Source organism: Littorina saxatilis, unplaced genomic scaffold (assembly GCF_037325665.1).
Source record: "Littorina saxatilis isolate snail1 unplaced genomic scaffold, US_GU_Lsax_2.0 scaffold_1085, whole genome shotgun sequence".
NCBI classification, from domain to species: domain Eukaryota; kingdom Metazoa; phylum Mollusca; class Gastropoda; order Littorinimorpha; family Littorinidae; genus Littorina; species Littorina saxatilis.
Window position 1 is genome coordinate 27320 of NW_027127085.1, and position 10601 is coordinate 37920.

The window sequence follows — 10601 nt, forward strand, 5'->3', positions numbered from 1 at the left end:
CAATAAGTTATGACAAGTTGTGACAACAAGTTAACTTTTCGTGCATGTTTGGAGCTATGGTCGAAAAAGACCAACGCAGACCATACTAACCAACATGGGGAGCTAACTCGTGTCTCGTTTATGCGATTGATTATATCAGCTATTTTAAAATTCCTTGTTATTATAAGTTTCAAAGCGAGCGCCTGTTCTATTACAGCTAGTCACGTGACCTAGCTAGCTGTTTCACACGCCTACACGCCACTGTGTTGACGCCATAACATAACCAGGTCACACTGCTACACTGTATTGGTGCTACGTGTGTATTTCAACAAACAAAACATATCAAACTGTGGAGGCTGTGTACTGTTCATCACAGCAGGTAAGTGTGTGTTTTGCTAACATCAGCTTCTTAGACACCCCTAACTTTCTGCTGGGACGTGTGAATGAAGATGTGGGATAACAACTGAGCAAGTTCCTACTTTCTGTTTCCGGGAAATGTGTTTTCAGTTTGCTTGCATCGATCATAGCTGTGAACAACTTTTGTATGTGGAACAAGTATGCGATGCAAAACGCAGTAACGAATTATGTTTTGGCCAAAGAGTTTTAATGACTGGCTTGTGCAGAAGAGTAGAAATTCGTAGTGCATACTAGTAATACAGGTGTCTTATGTGTGTGCCTCTGATTTAATCGCAGTGTGTGTCAGTGTGTCAATCCCATGTTGTGTACAGCGCTGCCTTGCTGTCTGTGCTGGATGTTTTATCGCAGTGTGTGTCTGTGTGTCAATCCCATGTTGTGTATAGCGCTGTCTTGCTGTCTGTGCTGGATGTTTTATCGCAGTGTGTGTCAGTGTGTCAATCCCATGTTGTGTATAGCGCTGTCTTGCTGTCTGTGTTAGATGCATAGCTGCCAACCCTCCTGGATTTTCCGGGAATCTCCCGAATTGTACAACTTCTCCCTGCTCATATTCAAGACTAAACGGTCCCCCTGGACCCCCTGGTTCCTGGATTTTGACTTCAGAAGGTTGGCAGCTATGTCTAAGATGTTTTATCGCAGTGTGTGTCAGTGTGTTTATCAAGTGCTTCACGCAGTCTTTGTGCAACACAAGTCACAGAAAATAATTATGCTTCTCCTGTTTGCATGCAGAATTTACTTCCCTGTTTAACAATGCGGCTTCCATTCATGAAATGTAAGTGTATGTGAGGTGTGTTCGATCCGACCGTACCGCTGTTCATGTTCGTTTCGACATTACTTTTGAAGTTGTTGATTCATATCTTAGTTCCTCTCGTCTATTCATCAGAACAAATGTGTTGTTGTTCAGTTTGTGTAAATCCGTTCCGTTGTGTGCCTGTTTTTCTGCAGGGCATGTTCAGTGCTTCTTTTGAGTGAGTTCACCCGGTAGAGTTTCAAGTTACAAGCTAGGCCAGGCATTGGTCGCATTATCCTGCCTTTTTGTGTGCACAAAAAAAAGGTTTACTTGCAATTGCTGAATACCAGTAACTATAATAATAATAATAATAATAATAATAATAATAACTGGACATTTTTAAGTGCCTAACCTATGGCTCTAGGCCCTTTACAAAAGAACATATATAGATGTCACACGCATTCCTTCTTTGCCACTACTAAAGCAAACGTGTGCAAGATTGTATGTTACACGCTTTGATGCCGAAATCAATTATTTTGATTATGCATTTATTTCTGAAATTTTTTACCTTTACATACATTCAGTCACTACCTTAAACACTTATGTTTTCAGTATTCATTTCAAGTGATCACGAACGTAGAAAAATGGGTATCAAAGCGTTGTTACATTTAGTTGTGCATTCTGAATAGTGTGCCAACAGGCCTTTGTCAATCACGTTTTATCTGTGTACTAAGTGTTTGACGGTAAAATAATAACACCAACCCCGTTCTCCTGTATATAACTGAAAGCCACATTTTCTTCTTCATTTAATTTTTGTTTTCAAAAGCTTCGTCAACTTTCCACTTACACGACACGGTCCCTTTACCAAGCTTCAATGAAGAACCCTGAATACGAAAGGTCAAAACAAAACAATAGGTACTACTTTCACTATCGTCGTCTGCAACGAAAACCGAAAATGGTGAAACGCTTTGCTACGTACACAGAGGACGAAATTGCAAAGAAAAGATCGAACCTTACACCTGTGACTAGGAAAAGTTGCATAGACAGTTCCGTGCGAATCTTACCACGTATCAACGTAGGCTACATCCGATGCTCAGAACCTACAGATGGGTGACGCTTTGGCGATTGAGGCTTCGTCTTCAGCTCTAACACGCACGCAGACAGTCAGGCAGGTCTAATCTGCACCAGCGGTGATGGAAGGTTTGGATTTAGAAACACTCGAATGTTACTTCGACAAGATAAACGAACCGAAAGACGAAAGTGTGCCCCAAATTCGGAAAATATTCTTTCAAAACTGCACTGTAAACAACATCAACATCACTGTGAGAAAAAGAACAATCCAAACACAACCAGTTCCCCTGTGGAACATTTCGGGTGGACTTTCCCACAACCTGACCTACAAAAATTATCCGTGTTCGTTCGCGCTTTGCATTCAATCTGTGTTAGTGCGCGCGTGTGTTTGTGTGTTTAGCGGCTTTCGTTGGTTTGTGCTGTTTGGTTCAAAAAAAGTTTATTTTTTTCATTGAAAGATTCAGAAACGTTGGTTGATACTTTGTTAAATGCATTCAACCAGAAAAAGACACGAAACGAATTGGATCTATCTTCTGCGCTCATGCGTGTGTAGATTATGTGTGAAAAGGCAATTGTGTTGTCAGTCTGGTTTTGTGCTTGTTATTTCGTCCCCAAAAACTAATTTATATCTTTCTATGCCTATGCTGTGAGACATAATCGCCATTACGAACTAGTCGTGTGACAGAGAGTTTTCTTGCACACTCGACTGCTGCTGTTTCACTCCGGCTAAAGCCGTCGTGAAACATCTACAGTCTCGTGTGCAAGAAAACTCTCTGTCACACGACTAGCTCGTAATAGCGGGTAATGCAGAATAGAACAATTAAAAGTACAACCTACATCAAACAAATGAATCAATCATACATACACAAATCACCTCATGTACTGTTCACACAACTACAATGTGAACCACATGCATTAAGCAGTAGAAGTGAAACGACTTTTAATTGCTATATTTGCTTAGCTGTGTGTAGCAGGAACTACTATAGTTACATTAAGCCCATCATTTGATGACTGCTTTATATCGGTGCCATGAACTCATGTTTTCCACTTCTCATGCCAAGACACAGATGTGAACGTTGAGATACATCGTGTTCCATTCCGAGAGCGGAGAACTTATTTCTAGCATTTAAGCATAATAGCCATCAATACTTAACTGTTATATCGAAGTTGCAATCAGAGAATGCACAGACGTGTGCAGACAACACTTCCTGCAGCTTTCGCTGTTGTGCAATACCAGCAAATGTCACTGCTCTTGTAACATGTCCAGCTAGCTATAGAAAAAGGACACTTTAATCCGAAATGAAATTATAAGGCCCTGGTGTATGTGTCTTGTGGACCACCATTTCGGATCCAAGTGTCCCTTTTCTAATGCTGAACAAAACCTTTTGTTTATCTTGGTAAAAAGTAAACAGTGACGGGTAATTGAACACGGTTTTGCGTCAGATGCATTGGGTTTTTACTTAGAATCGGTTTTTTTATTTTTTTTGTGTGTTTTTTTTCGTTTATGTTTTTGACAAAATCTACATTCTGGCCTCAGAGAGATTTATTTAGTCTTACTGGCAGCTGTAAGCTGAACTTTCTAACCATGACTGGTCTGTATTCCATAAATGCTGCTGCTGTTTTTGCTGTTGTTGTTTGTGTTGTTGTTGTTGTTGGTGTTGTTGTTGTTGTTGTTGTATCCCTGCTGTCGCTATTTCTGTTGTTGTCGTCATCGTTTCTGTTGTTCTTGTTGCTGCTACTGAAGAGCAGCATTTTCATTTAAAAAAAGCAGTGACAGCAGAAACCGCAGCAATAACTGCATGAAATGGATGAAGTAGCAATAGTGGTATCGTCGACAGCAACAGTAACAGGAGTATAATAAGTAGAAGGAGCAGTGTAGTACTAGTACTAACTAACTCAGCGAGTGCTTGTATTCTGTCAGGAATTGTTGCTCCTTCAGGGCCGGACCAAATGAGTTGTAAGGGGGGGGTTCCTCCTTTTTTGGGGGGGCAAATCAGCGAAGTGGCGAAGCCACAAGCGCGCGCCTGCAAAGCAGGCGCGCGAACTAGGGGGGTCCGGGGGCATGCTCCCCCGGAACATTTTTGAAAAACGGTTAAAATCTGTGCAATCTGGTGCATTCTGGGCCTTGTTTTGAGGGTTAAGAGCAGCATTGTGGGGGGGGGTACCTTTTTCTCATCGGATTTCACATTGAATAAAATTTGTTAGAGACACACACAAAATTTGTTTTAAAAAAAACAAAACAAAAAAACACTCAAAGCAAGGTACATGCTTTTTCCAGGGGGGGGGGGGTTCCGGAACCCCTGGAACCCCCCCCCCCCCCCTGGGTCCGGCCCTGCTCCTTCCACGTTTGTTTTGTTGAACTGTTAGACCTTTTTTTTCTGTGCATTTACTTTGAGTATTTGTGTTGCTCCTTAGGGACTCACTCGTAACCATGGCAACTGCGGCAGGAACAAGTACAGCGGACAGTGACACAGAATGCTCCGTGTGTCACGAGCTGTTCAAGAACCCCAAACTGCTGCCCTGTGCTCACGTCCTGTGTCGCCACTGTCTTCTCTCCTGGCTCGCCTCCAACCCCGAGGCCCTCTGTCCGCTCTGCAGGGGCGCCATCGCGGACCCCAAAAAGAAAAGCAAGACGAAGGGGTGGGATGAGGTGGTAAACGCCTTACCGGATGACGTCGCCATGGCAGCGCTAGTGGAGAGTACACGTGTACTGAGCCAGGACCATATGTGTATTGTTTGTCAGTCAGTCGCCGTGTCCATCTGCCTGAACTGTAACGATATGATGTGCACGTCTTGCAGTCAGGCTCACGCTAAATTCTCAGCAATACGTCATCACAAGATAGAGAAGCTGTCCAGCATGACTGCGGATAAGCTAGCCGCCAGTCAGCCTGACCACTGCAGCGTGCACACCAGCAAGCCCTGCGAGCTCTTCTGTCCCACTCACGGGGCCGCCATTTGCCACCTGTGTGCCAGCGCCAAACACCGCGCATGCCCAGAACTGACGGAACTGGCGGAAGCGGCAGACAAGTCACGTGAGGAGCTGAGTCAGATGGTGACGTCACTGCTGACGGAAGAGCAGCATCTGGAAGAAGCTGTTGCAGCGTTGGAGCGCCACCTGGAGGCCACGGAGAAAGTGATGCAGGAAGCTGTTGCTGAGATTGACAAGAGCTGCGACAAGCTAGAGAACTCCGTCAAGGAATGCAGACGTCGTTTGAAGAAGTTGACGCTTGATGCCAAGGCCAAGGTGAAGGACACAGTATTGGCCATCAAGGTCACGTTGTTGGATCATCGAGGTAGGCTGACGTCACACCGACGTGTTGCTGATCGCACCACCAGAGGGACAAACAATAAAGGGATGTGTGACGTCACGGGTGCTCTGATGGGCCGTGTGAAGGATATACTGCACACCTGTGGTCAACGCCGAGCGGACTTGAAGTCGGTGTCCATGGTTACGCTGACCATTGATGCTGCCGCTGTGTCCCGTATTGAGAAGGAACTGTCGGAGCTTGGTCAGGTGAAGATAAGCCCTGCGTCTGTCGGTCCTGTTCAGGTGAGAGCATAATTATGCACAGGTATTTTTTTTCTTTTTGGGCGATTCTCTGCAGCCTGTGAACCGTTGACAGGTACATAAAGGCAAATACCACATATTGATTACTTTAAATCATTAAATTAGAATTGAATTCCTTGCAAATTGTAAAAAAGGTCTACTTATAAGGACAAAAGTAAAAGAAACAAAGTTTCCCAATGCAGTAAAAAAAAAAAAAGAGAAAATATAATGATCACATTTTAAAATTTAGAATGTTCGGTGACAAAATGCATACGTCAACTTCTCAGCGAATAACCCGTTCTTCCCCATAGTTGGCATGGTGGCGTAGCATTCTAAATACTAATTGTGTCATTATTCAGGAATAAACACAAATAATGTTTTTGTCACAGTCGTTAACTAGGTCATTTGTGTGATCCCCCTGATACACTTTCAAATTCTCTTTAGCTACCCGCGTTGTTGCATAGTCATACGTTACAATACCTCTACTTTGATAATCATGATGAATTGGTTTGTTAGTAAATGGTGATGAATCCCACTTGGTTGTTGTGTGGAAATTGTGTGTTAGCGTTGTATATCTCATTGTTTCAGAACCTCGGGTGGTGTTTTCACACAAACCACGGGGAGAACATTGTACTGAGCAACGACGGTCTGACAGCAGAGAGAGTGAGGGGTCGGTACAATGGTATTGTTGTTGCTGACCAGCCCATGGTGCCCGACGTGTTGTATGAGGTGTGTGTGTGTGTGTGTGTGTGTGTATGTGTGTGTCTATGTGTGTGTGTGTGTGTGTATGTGCGTGGGTGTGTGCGTGCGTGCGTGCGTGCTAGTTGCTAGTTAGTATGTGTGTGTGTGTTTGTGTGTGTGTGTGTACAAGTGCGTGTACCGTAAGTGTATGTATATGTGTGTGTGTGTGTTTGTGTGTGTAGGTGTATGTGAGGCAGAGAAAGAGAAAGAGAGAGAGAGAGAGAGAGAGAGAGAGAGAGAGAGAGAGAGAGAGAGAGAGAGAGAGAGAGAGAGAGAGAGAGAGACGGGTGGGGGGCGACACGAATAGAGAAAGTGGTGGTCTATCGGCCTGCTTGTCTGTCAAAGTTGACTCGAGAGCCAGTTTGTGGGTGTGTAAGAGTGTGTTGGTGTCGTCATTTGAATCAACAATCGAGTTGTACATACACAAAACAAACTCTGCTGTAAAGTTGTCACAGAAACAGAATGGTGTGCAGATCCGAATCGACAAGCTAAACCTTGTAGAGTTAACGTGTTTCTACCTACCTTGCTACCTGCCGTGTGGAGTGGTGCTGACTGATCCGGCCGATTACCTCCCTCTGCCTGACACAGCTCACAATGGATGGGGCAGTGAGGCTGTTGTCATCAGTCATGCTGTGTACAACCGTGGACGCAAGGTAAGATCTTGTTCACACAACTTTGCTCTCTAATGTGTAACCTTCTATACATCATATAATCAGAGTTTATGGGAACAACAATTTTAATATTACATTTTAGAATTTAAAAACAATTTACAAGTCCATCACCTTAAGGTGAAAGTGTCCGAAGTTGTGTGCGTTTTGATTTAAGAACATTATGATGGTTAGAATATAACAGTTGAAAATGTTAACATGAACCTTTTTCATTCAAGAATACGATTTCGTTGAAAACACACACACACACACACACACAGACACACGCACGCACGTACGCACGCACGCACACACACACACACACACACACACCGTACACACACACACACACACACACACACACACACACACACACACACACACACACACACACACACACACACACCTACGAAGTCCACATAATCATGTCAACAGGACAACAACAACCTGAACGATGCAACACGCAACCTGCCGGAGGGAACACGTGTGGGAGTGATGGTGACGACCAAGGCAGAGCTCCACCTGTGGGTCAACGGCAGTGATCGGGGAGTCATCGCCACCACTGTTCCCACGCCCTGCTTTGCTTTCTTTGACCTGTATTGCCAATATAAACAGGTGAGTCTCTCTCCACAATTCTTCTGTCTGACTGACTGTCTCATTTTGTTCCTATGTGCGTGCGTGCGTGCGTGCGTGCGTGCGTGCGCGCGCGCGTGTGTGTGTGTGTGTGCGTGTGCGTGCATGCGCGCGTGTGTGTGTGTGTGTGTGTGTGTATGTGTGTGTGTGTGTGTGTGTGCGGGCACGTGGTAATGCATGTGCGTGCGCTTGTGTGTGTTTGTACTCTTTCTTAGTGAATGTCGGCCATTTAGTAGTCATTACATTCATCACAGTAATTCTACACATTTTGCAGGCGTCAATTCTTCCTCCTCCGACACACCTTGGCTGAGAGCGGAACGCAGAATTCCACAGCCCAGTGTCTGACTTCAGAGCCACATGAACTCACACCTGTTACTGTCGACAACGTGTCAGTCAAGTTGAAATACACAATATGCTGCCAAATGGACTCCTTGTTGGGGAGACGTTTGGCTCGAGATATTTTTCTTCGTGTGACATGAATAGTGACACTGATCGTTACCTCGCTGTGAACTCAGAGTAACGCTCCTGATTGTAAAGGTATTTTCTGCTGCAAATTGTTTTAATTAAAAGGTTGTTGAAGATATCTGTGCGGAAATCGTGTTTACCTTTACGTATCTTGAGAGCCATTTCAGGCGATCGTTACCCGATGATAGACTTTGAGTTATTCCCCTTGTGGTCACTGCATCGTCTGCTGTAGATTAATGTAGTGAATATAAATAGCTGTATACCACACAAATGCTGATATCCTGTTCACCATTATTCATCTCCACGACCATTGTAGGTGCTCGTTATCCCATGTTAAACATTGATTTTTGGTCATGAGAGAGTGCATGTCGTTGAAAGGCACAGTGCGCCTCCCGTAAACCATCACAGATTGTTTTTGTTTATTTGTTTGCTTAACGCCCAGCCGACCACGAAGGACAATATCAGGGCGGTGCTGCTTTGACATATAACGTGCGCCACACACAAGACAGAAGTCGCAGCACAGGCTTCATGTCTCACCCAGTCACAATATTCTGACACCGGACCAACCAGTCCTAGCACTAACCCCATAATGCCAGACGCCAGGCGGAGCAGCCACTAGACCATCACATATACTGTCAGGCTTTTACACACAGTACAAACACCCTTCCATGTGAACGCTCACCAAACGGGAACATCCTAGGTGCCCTACGTAAAGAGCGAGCAATTGTCAAAGAATTAATTTTGCGGATTGTTTCAGTAGACGTGGTGCGTTTTGGCGCAAGACCTAACTTTTAAAATCTCAACTCAACTCAACTCAACTCAACTCAAATTTATTAATCCATATGGAAACTACATTGTAACAATACTCTTTTCCAATCAAAAGAATAAGAATGCATAATAAAAAACAAAAACATCATAAGAAAATAAGTGAATATGATTAGTATGAGTATGATCACAGTCTCAATAATAAATTGACAGCTTGTTACACAAACATTCTTAAATCATAAAAGAATTATTTTTCATCAAGACAAGATCAGTACAATTCGAAGTTTTGAAAGTTTGAAAAAAGAAACGCCTGGAAGCAGGGTCACGCAAGGTCGTGGTTCTCGTAGCAGACGGCGGTTTATGCCTATCGCCAGTTCCTCTGAACAGTCAAAAGCCATCGCGAGAGTTCTTGTGAACCACAGCCGTTTGTTTCGTGCATAGTCAGAGGTACATAATAACTTGCTATTGCAGATAAGCTCACAGCGAGTCGCATTCAAATTACTAACTGACGACTACATTGTGAAAAAGAGAAACTGGATCACACGGGTTTACGATGGCTCAGGGGTAAGATAAACCACGCAAAAATAAATTCTTTGAAAATTGCTCGCTCTTTACGGAGGGCACCTGGGATGTTCTCAAGCGGTGATTGTTTAAATGAAAGGGAGTTTGTACTGTGTGTAAAAGCCTGACAGTATATGTGATGGTTTGCGGGAGGCTTACTGTGCCTTTAACAATCGGTATTTGCACCAACCAAAAACACACAAAGAAGAACATACAAGAAACATGCAAACCGCGATATCAAAGTGTGAGTTGTAGTATATGTAGAATGAGTAATGAAGTGTGTGTTGATGTATAGGAAATGTTTTGATTCGTCCTCCGACAGACGACCCCCCCCCCCCCCCCCTTCCTCTGCATGATATTCAAGGGAGATCAAGATTGTTTGTTTCAAGATTCAAAGTAGCAATTGTAAAAACTCTTTGATAGTTTTTTTTTTAATCGTCTTCATTGTACCAAGACCTAGACCACCGTGGGCACAGCAAAACAAATCCGATTTTAATAAAATCCAAATAGCCACACAAGTTAAAGGTAAATGGAAGCAACAACCAACCAATTGTGATTTAAAAATAACTTCTACCGTTGTCATTTTCTGAATAAAAAATACCTCTCAGTGCTGTAACTTACAAAAGCTGGATGGTTCTGTGCTTTTAACACAGTGGTTAAAACATGTGTGTAGGCCTATGTGTTTGTTTGTGTGTGTGTGTGTGTGTGTGTGTATGTGTGTTTGTGTGTGTGTGTGAGTGCGTGCGTGCGTGCGTGCGATTTCAATATAAACATTATGCAATACTCTCTCTCTCTCTCTCTCTCTCTCTCTCTCTCTCTCTCTCTCTCTCTCTCTCTTTGGCACCACACACACACACACACACACAGAGTCAAACACACACACACACACACACACACACACACACACACACGCCTATATACACGAACACACACACACGCAAACACACACGCACGCACGCACACACACACACACACACACACAGTCATACACACACACACACACACGCACACACACACACACACACACACACACACACACACACACACA

General features: G+C 43.8%; 1 protein-coding gene across 1 annotated transcript; it reads left to right on the forward strand.

Annotated features, from left to right (window-relative positions):
- Positions 1 to 234: 234 nt before the first annotated feature.
- Positions 235 to 10201, forward strand: LOC138955554 (uncharacterized). The gene is made up of 6 exons (XM_070327139.1): positions 235 to 358; positions 4610 to 5744; positions 6330 to 6470; positions 6956 to 7135; positions 7565 to 7744; positions 8037 to 10201. The coding sequence occupies exons 2-6, from the start codon at positions 4626 to 4628 to the stop codon at positions 8070 to 8072; spliced, it is 1656 nt and encodes a 551-aa protein (XP_070183240.1). The 5' UTR covers positions 235 to 358; positions 4610 to 4625; the 3' UTR covers positions 8073 to 10201.
- Positions 10202 to 10601: the final 400 nt, after the last annotated feature.

Coding starts and splice junctions, on each gene's coding strand:
- LOC138955554 (XM_070327139.1), top strand. CDS start 4,626: ATGGCAACTGCGGCAGGAACAAGTACAGCGGACAGTGACACAGAATGC. Junction 5,745..6,329: donor CGTCTGTCGGTCCTGTTCAG/GTGAGAGCATAA, acceptor TCATTGTTTCAG/AACCTCGGGTGGTGTTTTCA. Junction 7,745..8,036: donor TGTATTGCCAATATAAACAG/GTGAGTCTCTCT, acceptor CACATTTTGCAG/GCGTCAATTCTTCCTCCTCC.